The sequence below is a fragment of the Stenella coeruleoalba genome (assembly GCF_951394435.1).
Source record: "Stenella coeruleoalba genome assembly, chromosome: 3".
NCBI lineage: Eukaryota > Metazoa > Chordata > Mammalia > Artiodactyla > Delphinidae > Stenella > Stenella coeruleoalba.
Genome location: NC_137148.1, coordinates 22129312 through 22150871, shown reverse-complemented (window position 1 = coordinate 22150871; position 21560 = coordinate 22129312). Strand labels below are relative to the sequence as shown.

Below are 21560 nucleotides of genomic sequence, written 5' to 3'. Positions count from 1 at the left end.
TTTGAGTTTAGTGATTTTTGACGTAATCGAGTATATTAATATTTTACACTTAAGATTTATTAGACCAATGGATTTTTTTTGTTAATGTACTAGACATTTAAATCTTGGTAGCATTCTATTCAAAAATGTCTTGGAAATACTGTGTTTTGAAAAAAATATATATATATACTTTTTATTTTATTTCAAATGTAGTCTCATATAAATAAGTGTTTAAAAATTTTGAGAATGATCAAACTAAAATGTTTAATCTCTCCACAGTGAAAATTAAGATAACCATTGCAATCATTGTTTCAGTGATGTCATGTAGAGATAAATTAATATTTGCCAAAATTATTTTTTCTGTAATAACAATTCATATATTTATAGAACTCTTCTTTTCTACCTCTCTGAAGCTTCACACTGACCAAGATAAAGGAGATGGAAATTTAAAATACATATTAACAGGAGATGGGGCTGGCAGTCTGTTCGTAATAGATGAAAACACAGGAGATATTCATGCGGCAAAGAAATTAGACAGAGAAGAAAAGTCCCTGTACGTTCTTCGTGCCAAGGCTATAGACAGAAAGACTGGGCGGCAGGTGGAGCCTGAATCTGAATTTATAATTAAAATCCACGATATCAATGACAATGAACCAAAATTCACAAAAGACTTGTACACTGCCAGTGTTCCTGAAATGTCTGGAGTCGGTAGGTATATGTTAATCCATGTAAACTAAGTTTTTTATTTTATTTTTTGCTAAGGTAGTTATTATGGACATACAGTTAGATGTGATCTCTTTCAAGATAAGAACTATAACTGAAACTACTATTTAGTGTTAGCTATCTCACTTCTAATTATTTTCGGTTGTATGTTTCTTAATGTTTCCTGCTATTTTGTAGCTGACATCTAAAATGATTACTGAGAACAACTGTTCCATTGCATTTCAACAAACGTCTTTACCTTTACTCAAATGCTATTCAAATGGCAGTCAAGTTTAATGTATTTTGGCCTGAAATGAAAGGAATATCAAATAGTGTCAGCAGTTTTAGACAGTTTTGTTTGCATTATTTTGCATAAAAACAATTAATGCTTGTATTTGATAAATTTCTTTTGATCATCTCATTTGATCATTGAAACAACTTGATGTGGTAGGCATGAGAAATAGAACTTTAAATCCCTATTCTGTTAATTAGGAACCCTGGATTCAGAAAGATTAAGGAACTGAATTAAGATCAAATAACCTGGTAGCATAACAACAATATCCCAAGTCTTTTTAATATTATTTTAGATATGTTCCATCCAGCAATGGTTTATCCTGAAAACTGAAAATAATCATTTCATTTTTTAAGCCTGCCCATAATTTTAAATGCCATTTGTTATTATGCAATGTTTTTATCTGTATATGTAACTACATTTAGCTATAATTATATGAAAGGTTTAGATTTGTTAATGAGATAAGAGCTGACTCTTAAATCATATTTCTAAAAAAATAAGTGATGTAAACTTACTATAATATCCCAAACATGTAACTGATTTTGAAAAATTGACATTTAGTTGAAAATTATTTCAAAATCAGTTATAAGTATATAACTTTGACATTATTGTAATTAATACATGGGTAAGTCAAATAATTTCTTAAAGAAAAACAAACATATCCATCTTTACTGAGTGATTGATATTAAATATGTATACACATAAAATATATGTCTAAATAAAAAGTATATGTATTTATATCCTGAAATGTATTGTTCTTTTGTAACTCTCCTACCTGATTTAAAGGAAAATAAACGTATTATAGTTTTATAGATGTGATTTTCTCTGCTTTTACCTATACACATAACCATTTACAGAGAAATGTAAAGGGTGATACTTAGGAACTTTGTCAGGCTATGTGTAACCCATATATTAACAGCTAAAGCCTGTGCATAATCACATAATAAAGAATGCCTCCTCTCTAAATGAAGTAATGCACAATTATTGAATTCTAACCTTATTTTCATTATATTAGTGATTTTAATTTAAGTCAAACACTTGAAAAACTACTATTATTAACTTTGAGGGTAAATGAAGTCTAATGGAATAAAATATAAAAATTCTTTATTCCCATTTTATCCTTCTTTCCAACATTGTAGTCCAATGTTCTCCTTTATACTGTCCCCCCACTACGTGATTATTTTTGTCTTAATATATTTGTCTTTTCTTTTTCTGTCTCACCAAATCCTCTCCTTGCTTTTTCCCTCTGCCTCTGCTTCTTTCTATCAAATACGCCATATTTCATTTTGGTTCAGACATATTCCTCCCCATCCCTTTTATTGGTAGTTAAAATCAAATGACTCCAGTGAACTCTTTAAATCTGAAACACATTAGCATATTCTGATCAGAACACTTAATCTGAATAATACATGAGGATATATAGTGAAAGAAAATGAGATACACTTTGAATTAGGTATTTGTTAGCAGATTCCTACATTTTATGTTTTCCATATTTTGTGGTCATTATACTTTGATTAAAGATTATCTATTATTTTTCTATATTTGCATGCATTCATCTCCCTCAAGGCAAATTCCTATTGTGCAATTTTGGTGGTTTCTCATTGACTGGGTAGGTCTCTCAAAAACTGATCCAGTTCCCCTCCCACACTGTCTGCCCAACAAGGAATCTATTTGTAGTTTTTCACAGATCACACAAGTAACTCACCATTGAATGCTTCATGTCCTAAACTAGGCCCTTTATTAGAGGTACACTGCCTGTAGATTCAAATATGTGTCTAATCATATGTCTAGACAGGCCATTTAATACAGTATTTAGAATGAAGCTTCTTCATACTGGCTAGATCGAATCCCATCCTATCACCTACTAGCTGTGTAATCATGAGCAACCTCTATATGCTCCAAGGCCTGCATCCCATGTTTATCATGAGGATAAAATAATAATACAAATCAACTGCTGAGAACTCTGCCTAGTCTACGTTAAGCAATTTGTAAATGTTAGATCTTGTTATGACTTTGAACTAGAAACTCTACTGGGCTTTAGAGATAAAATGTTGAACAAAAGCAGACATAGCCCTTTCCTTTGGAGAGTTTACATCACACAAAACCTACATATAACAAATGACATAAATTTGTCATTCAGGCTTCACTATATTTTACTTAATATTTGTTTAATAAAAAAGTAAATACTGGGTTTCGCTGGTGGCGCAGTGGTTGAGAGTCCGCCTGCCGATGCAGGGGACATGGGTTCGTGCCCCAGTCCGGGAAGATCCCACATGCTGCGGAGCAGCTAGGCCCATGAGCCATGGCTGCTGAGCCTGCGCTCACGGGCCTGTGCTCCGCCACGGGACAGGCCACAACAGTGAGAGGCCCGCATACCGCAAAAAAAAAAAAAAAAAGTAAATACTTCTTTTAAATTATTTGAGAATAAATGAAGCATATATAGCTCAGAAAATTTAGAGGGATATAAAAATCAAAGTGGTGTATTTCCTTTTATTGTCTTTATAAGCAAATATTTATAAAATTAGTACAAAACATATAAACCATTTTCTATCTAATTTTATTACTAAATAGTATGAACTGTAAAATGTCCTTATATTTAAGGAAAAATCTAGCCATTCCCTAGTGTTCAACACACTACATATTTTTCTTTTTCTCATTTTGCTATTATAAATAACGTATCAGTGATATGCTACCAGTGTTTATTAGTGTTTAACAACATTCTAAGTATTACCATGATTCTGAGAGGGGGAACAGTATTTTATATGGGTATTTGTAGCATTTTAGCCACATTATAGGATTGATTTCCATTCTTTAATTTATTATTTTTAGGCCAAGTATTTTCAGGTAGGTTTGAAGATCATATACCCATGATAAAGAGCAAATGATCAAAACAAATTTAACAACAAACATATTATTAAAAGTGTCAAAAAAGGATAAAGGTGTGTTTTTACCTGTGCCCAGTATGAAATGATAGCCACAGCCAAAGAAAAATGAGTCTGGTAGCAAAAGAAATGTCATGAAATCAATGAATTAACTACTTGCATTTAGCATCTTGGTTATGCTTAATAATTCATATTTCAAATAACCTTCAAGTATGAAAGCAATTATTAATCTATGTTCACATAAGGTTATATAAAAATAAATATAAATCTGAAAACCACTCTAGTTGAACATTTGAACATTATTGTGGGATGGAAATCTCTTTATGATTTCTGCTTTGGTCTAACTGGGACACGAGTGGATGTTTTTTAAATGATAAAACAGTACACCTGGGACTGACTGAGTAAATTGTACTGTGTCCTCTCACAGGACATATCAATTCCATTGCAGCTGAGGAAACAGAGGCTTCAAGAGGAAGAGCTCAAGTTCTCATCTTACACTAATTAATTTTGAGAAAACATAAAAATACTTCCTAAATTCATATATTCAAATATACTGATGGAAAATAAAGCTGTTAGTTTAATCTTAATGTTCAATATATTAATTTCTAGAATCTGCATAAGCAAATATATGCAAATTTTGAGAAACATTCACTACAACTCAATTAGACAAGCTATGCGTGTGTAATGTATGCTGGATATTAAAGTAGGTTACAGAGCCAACGTGAAACTCACTTTTTCTAAAGAATTTTTAAATCTATGTAAGTATCAGAGTCAACATTTTGAAAAATTGTGTGTAATATACTAGAAAATGTCCTACAAACTCATTTTGCTCAAGGAATACATGGTAGGCTTTAGTTAATGGTAGTTTTAGAATCATGCCTTGAATCTTTATAGAGTTCTAGAAAATATAAGAAAGGTCCATCAATATATTACATTACTTTTAGCTCCTAAAACTAGCTCCTTTAAAGCTCTTTTATCTTTTAAAACATAATTATATGTGACAAAGTTAAGAGAAAATAATTTAATTTTTATAAAATAAAATTAAACTGAGAGTATTGGTAAATTACGTATTGCATGTGAGACAATTATACACTTTCTTAACTCTGGAGGGGTCTATCTGCTGATCTACATATGTGTAGCAAATAATACACAGCATATCAATAGGTATAATTATATATGACTATGTTAACTACATTACAATGAGAGGCACAGATACAATAATCATATATATCTTGCATACCAAAAATTTTGGCAATTTTACCTTTTGTGTCTTGATAAAAACAGGGCCTCTTTATTTTCAATTTACATTATTTAGTTAATTTATCAGAATAAAAAGCAGCAGGAGTGCTTTCAATGTTGGATTTATCTTTGAATTCACATTTCCAGTTAGCAATAAATGTATTAATTGAAAATTGTATGTGCACTGTATTCAGTGAAAAATTGTTTTCTGTCACAGTATTTTCAACCAATTAGTGCATATTCATCTTTATGATAAATTTTGCTTTTGACTTTTTTAGATAGCTCAATAATAGTAACAATATTATTAAGGAATATTTAAATTTAAAAAAATGAAAGATAAGTGATTTTTAGCAGCATAATTTAAACAAATTTCTTGAAACATGTACCATGGTTTAACACACCACATTCCCAGTAATATGGTTTCATAAAGATAGCTTCAAATTTCTAAGTACTTAAGTGTCTGTGTTTGGGTGGGGATTCATGTAGGTACATCTGTTATACAAGTTACTGCAACAGATGCAGATGACGCCAACTATGGAAATAGTGCCAAAGTGGTCTACAGCATATTGCAAGGACAGCCATATTTTTCAGTGGACCCAGAATCAGGTAACAACATCTAATACTTGGTCTCCTTCTCATTATGCAATACATCTGGATGCACATTTATAGATTTTCTATATTTAAAAAGCTATTAAGTATCATGTTTTTATTTATTCCTTATATTGATAGTTATTCCATGGATACAGAAGCAGAATTCCTATTATTTAAAAAGATTTGAATCCTTAGCCCTTTAGACTAGTATTTATTTAAATCACCTAGAGTTTCTTGTTTTTTTTTGTTTTTTTTTTTGTTTTTTTACCGTACACGGGCCTCTCACTGTCGTGGCCTCTCCCGTTGCGGAGCACAGGCTCCGGACGCGCAGGCTCAGCGGCCATGGCTCACTGGCTCAGCCGCTCCGCGGCATGTGGGATCTTCCTGGACCGGGGCACGAACCCGTGTCCCCTGCATCGGCAGGCGGACTCTCAACCACTGCGCCACCAGGGAAGCCCTAGACTAGTATTTTTTGAGTTGAAATTTATTACATTAAATACAAAATTTCACAGGGATTCAACACATTACATGTCTTAGGAAATACTCAAAACCAAAAACAATGTGACAATCATCAAAATTATGCTTATTCATCTAAAGACTTCTGACTAAAGTTAGTTTTTCTAGTCAAAAGGATAATTAAATTGATCTAGCAAAAATTTTTTCCTGAACAACAGCCCATGGAAGAATTTTTTTCTGTTCCGTGAATTATGTTAAATTGGTTACGTATGGATTGAAAGACTTATCTAGGTACACTGACATCTTATCATCTGTTTGTTCTGATTAATGTCTGTAAAATGGATCTTGCATGGCTTAATTTTAAAACACAATGATTGAACTGCAAAATATTTGTCTATTTTTTCCAAAAGGCATAATAAAAACTGCATTACCAGACATGAGCAGAGAAAATAGAGAGCAGTACCAAGTGGTTATACAAGCCAAAGACATGGGTGGCCAGATGGGAGGCCTTTCTGGAACCACCACAGTGAACATCACTCTGACAGACGTCAACAACAATCCTCCTCGATTTCCCCAGAGTAAGAGAGGTTTCAGTGATACCATGTGGAAAGTTTCTCAAACACACTATGAACAGTTTAATACTTTTACTAGTAGTTTCACTAATAGTTTATGGATAAAGATGAATCCACAACCCCTCCTCCCACAGAATATCACAATTTCCCACAAATTTATTAACAGTGACTAGGATCATTTCATCATTGAGTAGGTAATGGAGAAAACAAGGAAATGAGGTTCTTTTTGGCAACTTTAATTACCTTCTTCTACCTTTTGAAGAGTTACAAAATTTTCCGGACTACCTTTCCCAACATTTCCTATGATCATCTAGTTCTTTTTCTCATCTATTTCCTGGTTATGAGTGTGGACTCTCAAGTCTGACCACCAGGCTGCAAATCCCATGTCTATCACTTGTCTTGCCTCAGTTCTCTTGTTTGTATGTAAGAATTATAATCCCTTATTTAATCAATTCTAAAACACAGGTTTGTTGATGTTTTAACATCTCTGAAATCAGATACTATATTAAAATCAATGCAAGTTAGTTTAATTAGCCACATTTTTCTTTCTTATTGGCCCATAATCTCATGAAATAACATCTCTCTCATGAGATATGTTAGAGTTTTCTGGTATCTGTTACCTACCTACCTGTGATGATTAAATCAGTTAATAGCCTTTCAGTTGTCACGATTTCTATGTTAAACCATGGATTCTTTGCAAGCCATGAGGTCCTACAAAAACAGACTAATTCTCTGCTGAAAATATTTCTATGTTGCAGCAAATAAAATTATAAGAAGTCCTATCTTGAAATGTTCTGTTAAGGGCCCTGAAATTTCAATTTATAACATTGATTCCAATACAGTAAAGCATTTTTTTCAAGCTAATCAAATTTGAAATACTTGATGATACAGCTCTAGATGGTGGACATGTACAAATGACAAATATTAAAAAATAAACTTTGCTGAGAATATAAATAATAAGACTAATTAACATAAATCTAAACTTTGCATTCAGGTTCCTTAAACATAAACTGAAAAAGTATGATGTGATGAATTCTCAAATGACTTGCCACTCTATAATTTTATGATCTATTATAATCTCAGCAGAAGGTTTGGAACTCTAATAGTAATAGTAAAAATGTTCTTGAACTAAGAACTGGGCTAAGCATGTTAAAGATGTCATTTCATGGAATCTTCATAACAAACCTATGAGTTAATAGCTATCATCATCTCTATTTTATAGATGTGTAAATTAAGGGTTAGAGAATTTAACTAACTTGCCTAGTGATGAAAATTCAAATCCAGGGCAGTTGGATTTAGAAGTCCCTCTTCTTAACCACCAAGCAAATTGGAAAGAGAACAGACTTTGAAGTCAGGGAGACTTAGTTTTGCCTTCTGCTTTTCCCAGCTTTAAAGGATGATTTCCTTGAGCCTTATCTGAGGATAATACACCTGCCTTCATTCTATAAGGACTAATGTTAGAATTAAATAAACTAACAGAGGGCCTTTGGCCTTATATAGATTTCAACATACATTAAATGTTTAAAAACATTTCTAACTTTCATTAACATTTTTTGTGATATTTTCCTATTATCTCTTAAATAAATCCTCACAAACTAAAATGCTTTCATGAACAGGACAATGTAATGGCTGAAACTGCAAGAGACAGAAACATTCATATCCCACTTAAAGACATTAACAAGCCAAAAAAAAAAAAAAGAAAGAAAGAAAGAACTTGCTGTGTGTGGATTTCTTTTTTTCTATCCCTGAGTTAGAATATAAGAATAATGCATGTTCTAAATCATTTAGTATAAGTAAAGATGTGTAATGACAATGTTGAATGCTTCAGATAAGCAGTAAATAATTGTTGTCCTTGCCCTCTTAAGTCAAAAGTTCTGGATTCTAATATCAGGACTACCATCTATTATCTAAATAACCTTGAGACATTCACTTAATCTTTCTGGAACATATATTTCTCATTTACAAAATGAGAGTACTCTGCCTTTATAAATTATTTTTCTAACTTAATAAATCTATAATTTTTGATGGCTTACAATTCAATATGAAAAACTCTAATTTGAAATTAATTTATTTAAGTAAAAAAGGCAGAGGAAATGAAAGATTTTTGTTATCTAAAGATGAAACAGCTTTGATTTAATTTTCAGGTACGTATCAATTTTATTCTCCTGAGTCTGTACCTCTTGGAACTCATCTTGGAAGGATAAAAGCCAATGACCCTGATGTGGGGGAAAATGCTGAGATGGAATACAGCATTGCTGAAGGAGACGGAGCAGACATGTTTGATGTCATCACTGACAAGGATACACAGGAAGGGATTATAACTGTCAAACAGGTTTCTTCTTGCTGTCTTCATTTCCTCATTGAGTGCTTTATAGTTTATTTTTGCTTTACAAGGAAGAAAAGCCTAGGATTTATTTTTCCCATCCTTTACATGCTTCTATCCTTCATATAAGTGGGAATAGTTGCGATTTCACTTCAAATAAGTTAAGCATCTTTATCATTGACACTTAAAAACTGATATAAAACCTCAACAGCTTGTGCTTATAGTAGACAACAGTCAAACAAGTTTTAGATACTCTCAAAAGTCTTTGTTTTATATTTCTCCATGGTATTATTTCATTCACTGTTTAAAATATTTAAATTGTTAAGTGTGATGGTTTATTAAAATAGATGAAGCTGAAGATGCTTGATTTTTAAAGCAGTGGAAGAGAACATTATAAAGTGTTACACAGAATAATCAAGCTAAATACTGATTACTTTATATCACCCTAATTTCCCTGCTTTCATTCACATCTTTTTTTCCACAGTGATCAGATTAATAATTTTTTTTAAACAGTTTTAGAACTGTAGGACTTAAGGAAGCAACTTATGTGAATGGTTTGTTAAATCTCAATTTTATGTTTCTGCTGATTTAAAATTTTTATAACTTTAATAGTAATAATATAGTAATAAATAGCCTATGTATTTACTAGATAATACTTCATTTACCTATGACTACCAAAATGTAAAATGCATTACTAAGTGTGAATCAATCTTAATGTGTATACTATTATATTGAATTACTCCTTATAAATGTGTAAGGCAAAAAAAATTTCCTAATTTATTTGTTATACCCATGAAGCAATAATCGGGAAAGTTATTTAACCAGAATTACTGGGACTATTAAGAGAGGTGGTTATTAAATTTTGAAATTGTCTTCCATTTTTATGTCTGCTATATTATACTAATTTTTCTTATTTTATTTAACTTCAGAATTTAGATTATGAAAACAAAATGCTGTACACTTTAAAAGTGGATGCAAGTAACACTCACCCTGATCCACGATTCCTGTACCTGGGACCTTTCAAAGACACAGCTGTGGTCAAAATATCTGTGGAAGATACGGATGAGCCTCCTGTGTTCAGTAAAATTTTTTACTTGATAGAAGTAGATGAAGATGTAAAGGAAGGCAGCATCATTGGACAGGTTACAGCATATGACCCAGATGCCATGAACAATTTAATAAAGTAAGTATTTTGAGAAAACTTAAGTTTGAAGAAAAATGATAACCTCACTATTTATAAGCTGTGTGAAAAAAAAATGTACCATGTATGATCAAGTACAGTAATACAACCAAACACTTCCATAGCACAGACTTTTAGCTGGGCAGTCTTCTAAGTGCTCTGGATATATTATTTCATTTGACTCTTATCACATATTACAAGGTAGCTCCTGTTATTATATCTTTTGTAAATGATAAGACTAAAGTACTGAACATTTAAATAACTTGCCAACTAATTAGTCACTGGCAAAGCTGGGTTTGAGGTTCAGGCTGTCTGGCTCCAGTGTCCATGATTCTAATCCCTTAGTTATTGATGTAATTCTTGCCTCATTGCCCTTCTTTGATAAATCATAGTTCAAATAATAAGATATCTAAACAAATACATTTGAAAAGAAGTTCTTCTAGAAAAGCTTAAGAGATACCTTGAAAACTGATGAAAAACGTCTTTTGAAAATAGTCCCTAGGCACATTTTACATCAAAATTTTTGAGAAGCAAAATATCAATTATATTCCATTAATAAAACAGAGAATTGGTAAAATGAGTGATATTTGAGAACAGTAAAACTATTAAAAATTGGTATAGTATACTGCAGAATAGTGTAATACTTTCCCAAAATTTGAATATTGTATTAACCATTTAAAAGTTTTCAAATATGCCAGAAACTATGCTTAAGGAGAATATAAATATAGTTGTGACATAAATGGATGAATAGGATGGGTGGATGAAGATGGGTAGGTATGTTGATGAAGACAAAAGAGACAGACAAATAATATATTGTCTGTTAATGTGTGGCTAGTAAAATACCTAAAATTATGCTTTGTTTAAAATTTAATTTTTATCCAACAAGGACCGACTGTATAGCATATGGAACTGTACTAAATATCTTGTAATAACCTGTAATGGAAGGGAATGTAAAAAAAATAATATATATATTTATATGTATATATAACTGAATCATTTTGCTATATACCTAAAACTAACACAATATTGTAGTAAATAAACTATATTTCAATAAATTTTTTGATCAAATTTAATTTTTAATTAAGGAAAATAAATGGTTAAGTATTTATTGGGAATGCCCAGATTTCCTGGAATTCATGTCATACCATCACATAGAAAATCAGTGAGCACAATACTGAGTTTATAAGTATTAAATTTAGTTTAAGATGTAATAACTATTCATGTTAATTTACAAAGCAACGTTTGTTGAACTAAATATGCCCTAATTTATATTTAATTTGTTGGTCAATTAATATATTTTTAAAATAAAGAAAGTTTGTGAAATTTTAATCTGTAGTTAGTACTCAGAGTTTAGCTTGAAATATTTGGTTAGTTTTAGGTTAATTAGAATAGAATTGACTTAACTTTCTCTTTTAAATAAATGTTCAGGTTTAAATTATATATTTTGTGTATTGTTAATTAATTTAAAAACATGACATAATGATACCAATGCATAAAAGATTATTTTACTGACACTTTTGTATCAGCATACATGAAATGGATTAATTTAAAATTTTCGTATTATATAAAACAAAACTCCTAAAATGAAATGAATAAGTAATCTAGTTTTCCAGTGGTCTACACATATGTTCCAGCACTTTTATATCCAAAATGTTTATTTATTTTTTACTGAAATTGAGTGTGGCTGATTGGTTTTGGCAACTCTTATATGTGCATTTTTTGTGTGTGTTCTTTGCAATATTGCAGTAGAAATAAATCACCACTTATATTAAAAATGGATAAGGGAATGTCCATACCAATAGCTATAAATGCTCAGTAAGTATCTGTTCTTGATAGATTTTGCAATTTTCAAAAAATAGTAGTCAATGTCTTTTCTACTTCAATTGTGGCACCAGATTCATGACATGAGACAAATATTTTGCCTATCCTTTCCTCTATAAAATAATTGTTATCATTTATTGAGCCCTTGCTATGAGCTGGAGACTATCCAAAGAGCTTTATATTTATTAGATCATTTAAACCTCATCACAACATTATAAGGTGAGTATAACTATTATCACCTACATTTTTTAAAAGTTTTATTTTATATTGGAGCAAAGTTGATTAACAATGTGTTAGTTTCAGTTGCACAGCAAAGTGATTCAGTTAGACATATTTATGTATCTATTATTTTTTCAAATTCTTTTCCCATTTTGGTTATTACAGAACACGCAGCCAAGTTTCCTGTGCTGTACAGTAGGTCCTTATTGATTATCTAATTTTAAATACAGTAGTCAGGCTCACAGACTTAGAGAACGAACTTATGGTTAAACAGGGGGGAAGGGGGAGGAGGAGGGATAGATTGGCAGTTTGGAATTGACAAGTACACCTACATTTTAAAAACCATAAATTGAGATGCAAAGAGTTTAAGGAACTTTACTAAGGACACTGAACAAATAATTAGCAGACTGAAGTTTAAACTACTGATGATCTGAATGCACAGCCAATATATCTTTACCAGATATATTTTGCTTTCTTACTGACCAAATTATTAGAGATAATTAATATTGTTTCACATTCATAAACTGCTTTGACCGACCTCAGTGGTACAAAGCAAAGCCTCAAGGACAAAATTATACAAAAAGCAAAATATGGCTTTTGTCCCTGAGAATTTGGTCTAGTTTTTCATCATTTTTGCCATTTCCCACAATAGGCAATTTCTTTTTTTTCCTTCCAGCTTTATTGAGATATAATTGACATATAGCACTGTAAAAGTTTAAGGTGTACAGCATAACGATTTGATGTGCATACATCATGAAATGATTAACGCAATAAGTTTAGTGAGCATCTATCATCTCATATAGATACAAAGTTAAAGAAACAAAATTTTTTTTTCCTTCTGAAGAGAACACTTAGGATTTACTCTTTAACAACACCTATATATAACATACAGCAGTGTTAATTATATTTATCATGTTGTGTATTATATCAATATCACTAGTATTTACATATAACTGAAAATTTGTACCTTTTGGCTGCCTTCATCCAATTCTCCCTCCACCTAGCCCCACCTCTGGTAACCACAAATATGATCTTTATGAGTTTGTTTTTGAAGTATAATTTTCTTACAACACTATGTTTTTTCCTGTTGAGCAACATAGTAATTCAAAATGTCTATACATTTCAAAATGATCACCATGATAAGTCTAGCTACCATCTGCCACCTTACAAAGCTATTACATAGTTATTAACTATATTCCCCACACTATACATTTCATACCTATGGCTCATTTATTTGCCAAGTAGAAGTTTGTACCTCTTAATCTCCCTCACCTACTTCTTTCCTCCCCTATACCTTCCCCTCTGGAAATTATCTGTTCTCTGTATCTATAACTGTTTCTGTTTTGTTATGTTTGATCATTTGTTTTGCTTTTTACATTTCACATACAAGCAAAATCATACAGTATGTGTCTTTCTCTGTCTGACTTATTTTATTTACTCTAGATCCATCCATGCTGTCACAAATGGCATAATTTCATTCTTTTGATGGCTAAGTAATATTCCATTGTGTATATATGCATATATACCACATCTTCTTTATCCATTCATTTACCACTGGGAACTTAGGTTGCTTCCATATCTTGGATATTGTAAATAATGCTGCAATAAACGTAGGGGTGCATATATCTTTTCTAATGAGTGTTTTCTTTTTCTTTGGATAAATATCCAGGTGGAATTGCTGGATCATATGGTAGTTTGGTTTTAATAGTTTTGATGAATCTCCACACTGTTTCCCATATTGGCTGCACCAATTTATATTCCCACCAACAGTGCATGAGAGTTCCCTTTTGTACACATCCTGTCAACCTTTGTTGTTTGTTGTTTTTTGATAATAGCATTATGACAGTTGCGAGGTGATATCTCACTGTGGTTTTGATTTGCATTTCCCTGATGATGAGTGATGTTGAGCATCTTTTCATGTGCCTGTTCACCATCTACATGGCTTTGAAAACACGTCTATTTAGAACCTCTGCCCATCTTTTAAACAGGTTGTTTGGTTTTTGTATATTTTGGCTATTAACCACTTATTGGATCTATCATTTGCAGATACCTTCTTCCATTCAGTAGGCAGCCATTTCATTTTGTTGATTGTTTCTTTCACTGGTCAAAAACTTTTTAGTTTGATTAAGTCCCATTTATTTATTTTTGCTTTTGTTTCCCTTGCTTGAGTAGATATATCCAAAAAGTATTACTAAGACCAATGTCAAAGAGCTTATTGCCCATGTTTTCTTTTAGAACTTTTATGGTTGCAGTTCTTACATTTAAGTCTTTAATCCATTTTGAATTTATTTTTATGCATGGTGTGTAAAAGTAGTCCAGTTTGATTCTTCTACATGTATCCGTCCAGTTTTCCCACAACCACTCATTGAAGAGACTATCTTTTCTCCATTGTATATTTTTGCCTCCTTTGTGGTAGATTGCCCATGTAAGTGCAGGTTCACTTCTGGGCTCTCTATTCTGTTTCAATGATTTATGTGCCTGTTTTTGTACGAGTACCATACTGTTTTGATTGCTGTAGCTTTGTAGTATAGTTTGAAATCAGAGCTCATGATACCTCCAGCTTTGTTCTTCTTTCTCAAGATTGTTTTGGCTATTCAGGGTCTTTCATGTTTCATACAAATTTTAGAATATTTCTTCTAGCTCTGTGAGAAATCACTTTGGTATTTTGATAGAGATTGTATTGATTCTGTAGGTTGCCTTAGGGAATATGGATATTTTATATACATTATACACAGAACTGATTCTTATAATCCATGAACATGGTATATCTTTCCATCTGTTTGTGTATTCTTCAATTTCTTTCATCAGTGTTGCATAGTTTAGCAAGTACAGGTCCTTAACCTCTTTAGATTTATTCCTATGTATTTTATTCTTTTTGATGTGATTGTAAATGGTATTGTCTTCTTAATTTCTCTTTCTGATAGTTCATTTTTAGTGTCTAGAAATACAACAGATTTCTGTATATTATCAATAATTTTGTATCTTCCAACTTTACCAAATTATTGATGAGTTCTAGTATTTTTTTGGTGGCATCTTTAGGATTTTCTAAGTGTAGTATCATGTCATCTGCAAACAGTGACAGTTTTTATTCTTCCTTTCTCATCTGGATGACTTTTATTTCTTTTTCTTGTCTGACTGCTGTGGCTAGGACTTCCAAAACTATGTTGAATAAAAGTGGTGAAAGTGTGTATCCAGGTCTTGTTACTGATTTTAGAGAAACTCTTTCAGCTTTTCAACACTGAGTATGATTTTAGCTGTGGGCTTGTAATATATGGCCTTCTTTATGTTGAGGTATAGTCCATCTACACCCACTTTGTGGAGAGTTTTTTTCTTATATAAATGAATGTTGAATTTTGTCAAAAGCTTTTTCTGCATCTATTGAAAGATCATATGATTTTTATTCTTCAATTTGTTAATGTGATATATCACATTGATTTGCAAATACTGAACCATCCTTTCTTCCCTGGGATAAACCCCATTTGATCATGGGGTATGAACCTTTTAATGTATTGTTGAATTCATTTTGCTAACATTTTGTTATGGATTCTTGCATCTTTGTTCATCAGTGGTATAGGCTTGTAATTTTTTTGTGTTATCTTCATCTGGTTTTGGTATCAGGATGATGCTGACCTCTTATCCTTTTTAATTTTTTGGAATATAGTTTGAGAGATTGGTGTTAACTCTTCTATAAATGTTTGGTAGCATTCATCTGAGAAAATATCTGGTCCTGGATTTTTGCTTGTTGGGATTTTTTTTTTAATTACTGATTCAATTTTATTACTGGTAATAAAATAATAATTTTCTATTTCTTCCTGGTTCAATCTTGGGAGGTTGCACATTTCTAAGAATTTGTCCATTTCTTCTAGGTTGTCCATTTTCTCGGTGTATAATTGTTCATAATAATCTCTTATGATCCTTTGTATTTCTGTGATGTAGGTTGTAACTTCTCCTTTTTCATTTCTGATTTTGTTAATTTGGGCCCTCTCTCTTTCTTCTTAAAGAGTCTGGCTAAAAGTTTATCAATTTTGTTTATCTTTACCAAGAACCAGCTCCTAGTTTTATTGATCTTTCCTATTGTGTTTTTTTTTTTTTTGGTCTCTATTTCATTTATTTCTGCTCTTATCTTTATAACTGCTTTCCTTCTACTAACTTTGGATTTTATTTTTTCTTCTTTTCCTAGTTCCTTTAGATGTAAAGTTAGGTTGTTTCTTTGAGGTTTTTCTTGTTTCCTGAGATAGGCTTTTCTTGCTATAAACTTCCTCTTAGACTTGTTTTTGCTGTATCCCAAAGGTTTTGGGTCATTATGTTTTTTTCACTTAGTCCATTTACATTTAAAGTAATTGCAGGTAAGTACCTACTGCCATTTTGTTAATTGTTTAGGGGTGGTTTTATAGTTCTTTTTTGTTCCTTTCTTCTTCATTTTCTCTTGTCCCTTTTGATTTGATGGCTGCCTTTAGTGTTTTGCTTGGATTCCTTTCTCATTTGCATGTATGTATCTGCTATAGATGCTTGAGTGGTATCAGGATGATGCTGGCCTCTTGGTATGAGTTCGCAATTATTCATTCTTCTTTAAATTTTTGGAATAATTTGAGAAGGATAGGTAATAACTCTTCTATAAATGTTTGGTAGAATTCATCTGTGAAGACATCTGGTCCTGAACTTTTGTTTGTTGAGAGTTACCGTGAGGTTGTTACCATGAGGTTTATATATAGCCATCCATATATATATGATTATTTTAAGTTTCAGATCTCTTAAACTCAAACTTTAACAACCCTGCATTTTTTACTCCCCAGCCCCACTCCACATTTACTGTTTTGACATCATATTTTACATCTTTTTGTTTTGTGTATCCCTTAGTTATTTATTATATATATATATAGATGATTTTACCACTTTGGTCTTTTAACCTTCCTACTAGCTTCATACATCGTTGATTTACCACCTTTACTGTATACTTATCTTTACAAAAGAGATTTTTCCTTTTGTAATTTTCTATTTCTAGTCCTGCTTTTCTTTCCTACTCAGAGAAATCCTTTTTCTTTAAATTTGGTTTGGTGGTGCTGAACTCTTTAGTTTTGGCTTGTCTGTAAAACTTTTGATATCTCCATCAAATCTGAATGAAACCTTACCCGGGAGAGTATTATTGCTTGTAGGTTTTTCCCTTTTCATCACTTTAAATATACTGTGTCACCCCCTTCTGGCCTGTATAGTAACTGCTGAAAAGCTGACTGATAGCCTTATGGGAATTCCCTTGTACATAATTTGTGGCTTTTTCCTTGCTGCTTTTAATATTCTCTCCTTATCTTTAATTTTTGTAATTTAGTTATAATATATCTTGGTGTGGTCCTCTTTGGGTTGATCCTGTTTTGGACTCTGCTTCTTGGCCTGAATGCCTGTTCCCTTTCTCAGGTTAGGGAAGTTTTCTGCTATAATGTCTTCAAATATGTTCTCTGCCCCTTTCTCTCTCTTCTCCTTCTGGACCCCAAAATGTGAATCTTAGTATGCTTAATGTTGTACTAGAGGTCTCTTAATTTGTCCTCCTTTATTTTTATTATTTTTTTTCTTTTTGTTGTTCAGCTTCAGTGATTTCCACTACTCTGTCTTCTTCCAGCTTCCTGATCTGTTCTTCTATCTATCATCTAATCTGTTGATTCATTCTGGTCTATTTTTTATTTCAGTTATTGTATTCCTCATGTATTTTGGTTCTTCTTTATATTTTCTTAACTCTTTGTTAAAATCTTCTAACTTGTCACTTTGTTCATCCAATCTTCTCCCAAGTTCTTTGAACATTTTTATGATCATTACCTTGAACTCTTTATTGTGTTGATTGCTTCTCTCCACTTCACTTACTCCTTGTGGGGTATTATCTTGTTCCTTCATTTGGAACATATTGCTCTGTCACCTCATTTTGCCTAATCTGCTGTTTTTATTTCTATGTATTTGGTAGGTTGGTTACATTTCCTGACCCTGGAAGTGACCTTTTGTAGTAGATGTCCCATGTGCTCCAGCAGTGCACTCCCCTCTAGTCACCAGAGCTATATCCTCTAGGGGTGCCCTCATGTGGCCTGCATGGTTCTTCTGTTGAGGCAGATTGAGTATTGCAGATGGTCTGGTAGGAGTGGCTGGCCCCAGGTCTAGTTGGTTACCAGGCTCTGCCTTGTGTGGAGGCTGCAGGCTGCTGGGTCTCAAGGGGCAGGGTGACATGGTAGCTGGCTCTGGGGCCCCAGATATCCCGGGGCTATTACTGGCCCACAGGGGGGCAGAGTTGGTGACTGGGGTGATTGTGGGGCCAGGGATCCTGAATTTCATGTCAGCCTGTTGTTGGACAGGGCGAGGTCCCAGGGGATCCCTGGACTGGTGTCTGCCCACAAGTGGGTGATGTTGGGTACTGTGGCTAGTTCTGGGCACTAGTGGCAGAGCTGGGTCTTGGAGTCTCTGGTTTCAGGGACCAGGGGCCCCAGAGTTGGTGCCAGCCTTCTGTGGGGTAGGGATGGGGCCCAGGGGGTCCTGGGGCTTGTGCCTGCCCACTGGCTGATGAGGCTGGTCCCACGGCAAGTGCCAGCCCACTGGTGGGTGAAGCATGTTAGTACACCTATTAAAATATCCCCAAAATCGTCCCCCAAAGTTTCCTAATTCCCCTTTGTAATACTTCCCTCCCAAACATCCTGGAACCAAACCCTGTTCCCAGGCAAACAATGAACTACTTTATGGCAATATAGATTAAATTTGATTGGATTTTCTTGACTTTATACAAATGAAATCATACAGTATTTATTCTCTTCTGTCCAACTTCTTTCATTTAGCATAACTATCTTGAGATTTTCCGTATTGTTGTGTACATTAATAGTTTAATTTTCTAATTGCTGAATAGTATTCCAAAGTGTGGAAATACCACAATTTGCTTATCTGTTCATTGCTTATCTGTACTTATTCATTGATATTTTGAGTTGTTTCAAATACTTGGATATTATAATACATTTACACACATTTGTATATAAGTACACATACAAATATTTGTGTATCAGTATTTGTATAGTTACATGCATTCACTTTTCTAGAGTAAATATCTAGGAGGGTTATGATTGGAACATGTGGTGGTTATATGTCTAACTTTTAAAATGGTTATACAATTTTAAATTCCTATCAGCATGTGTGATGGTTCCAATTTCTCTACATCCTCACCAACCCTTGGTACTGTCAACTATTTTAATTTTAGCCATTCTAATAGATGTATAATAATATCTCCATTACCTTTATGGCTAATGATGTTGAGCATTTTTTTCATATGTTTATATGTCACCAATATCTGTTTTTTGATGAAGTGTCTATTCAAAATTTGCCTAAATTTTACTGGGTTATGTCTTTGTTATTGATTTGAAGACACACACACACACACACACACACACACACACACACACACACAAACACACACAAACACACACACACTGGATACAAGTCCTTTATCAGATATATGATTTGCAAATATATTCTCCCCAAGTCAGTGGATTGTATATCCATTTCCTTAAAGTGACTTTCAAAAAGCAAAAATTCTCAATTTTAATAAAATCCAGTTTATTAACTTTTACATTTATGGATGAAGCTTTTAGTGTCTTATATAGGAAGCATCTGCCTAATCTCAAAATTCTCATTCTGTTTTTTTTCATGTAGGAGATTTATTGCTTTTAGTCATATTTATATCTATGATTCATTTTAAGTTAATTTTTATATGGTGTGAGTTATGGATCAAAGTTTTTTTTTCTTTTTTGTATATGGTTAGTTTCCTATATGTTTCCTGCACCATTGGTTGAAAAGACTATACTTTTCACTGAATAAACTTTGTACATTTGTCAAAACTCAATTGTTTATATAAGTATGAAACTAACTCTGGACTGTCTCTTCTATTCCAATTATATATTTATCTATGTTTACAAAAATGGCACACTGTTGTATAGCTTTACAAAAAAAGTCTGTAAATTAGGTAGTATTCGTCATTTAACTTTTTTTTTTTCCTACCTGAAGTTGCTTGGTAATTCTAGGCCCTTTACATTTTCATATATCAAGTGCTATAAAAGAGTCTCCTGAAATTTTCATTGGGATTGTGTTGAGTCCATTGATCAATGTAGGCAGAATTGATAATAACTTAATGATATTGAATATATTAATCCATATACAATGTGCATTTCTCCACTCATGGAGGGTTTTTTCAGCCATGTTTTGTGGTTTTATGTCTATATATCAAGAACATATTTTATATTTTTTTGTTGCTTTATTGCACTGGCAAGAACGTCCAGGACAATGCTAAATAGAAGTGATAAGAAGAGAAGTCCTTTCCTTCCTCCTTGTCTTATGAAGAAATTAGTTTTTCATTATTAAGTATGATGTTATTAGTCAATTTCTGCTTTTGTATTTAAAATATGTTCCTTATAGAATCATATAGTTGTGTTTTGCTTTATTGCACAATGTAACATTCTGTTCCTTTTAATTGTGATGTTTAGACCATGTATATTTAATGTGACTATTGATACTATTAGGTTTAATTTATCATCTTGCTATTTGTTTTCTTATTGCTCAATCTTTGTTTCATCTTTCTTATTTTCTGCTTTCTTTGGATTAATACTGTATTTTATTTTGCATTCCTTTTTATTTCCTTTTTTATGTTATCACTCTTTCATTTCTTTTTTTTTTTTTTTTTTTTTTGCTGGGTATAGAATTTTAGATTGAGGGTAGTTTTTTTTTTTTTTCCTAGCTCTATAGTAAAGATTTTTCACTGCCTTTATGTTTATTTTTTCTCTTTGTAACTTAGTTGTTCCTTAGGATGCATTTAAATTTTGTCACTGGTTTTAAGCAATTTGATTACGATGTGATTTTCTATAATATGCTTCATATATTTTGTACTTGAAGTTTATTAAGCTTCTTGGATCTGTGAGTTTATGAGTTTTCTCAAACTTGGAAAACTTTTCAACCACTCTTTCTTCAATAATTTTACCCTACCCTCCTCTCTTTTAGATCATTTAATTATGTTAGGTGTCTTGAAAGTGCAACACAGCTCACTGGTGCTCTAATTTTTAAATCCCCCCACCTTAATCATTTAAAATATTTCCCATTCATCTTCAAGTTTACTATTTTTTTTTCCTGCAATATCTAACCTGCTTTAATTCCATCAGAGTATAATTTTCAACTCACAGACTGTAGTTTCTCCTCTAGAAGTTCTATGGAAGATATATATCTATATCTATCTATTTATCTACCTATATTATTTCCTTAACTTTTCCTCTAGTTAAATATAGAGAATGCATTTTAAATA

The 21560-nt window shown here is 32.3% G+C and overlaps 1 protein-coding gene across 1 annotated transcript in view; it reads left to right on the top strand.

Annotated features, from left to right (window-relative positions):
• Positions 1 to 21560, top strand: part of CDH9 (cadherin 9) — a 79486-nt gene that overhangs the window by 42084 nt on the left and 15842 nt on the right. The window contains exons 2-6 of the mRNA XM_079918743.1: positions 393 to 687; positions 5581 to 5700; positions 6552 to 6719; positions 8858 to 9045; positions 9966 to 10219. Coding sequence (XP_079774869.1) covers positions 393 to 687; positions 5581 to 5700; positions 6552 to 6719; positions 8858 to 9045; positions 9966 to 10219 — 1025 coding nt within the window. The remainder of the gene's footprint in view (positions 1 to 392; positions 688 to 5580; positions 5701 to 6551; positions 6720 to 8857; positions 9046 to 9965; positions 10220 to 21560) is intronic.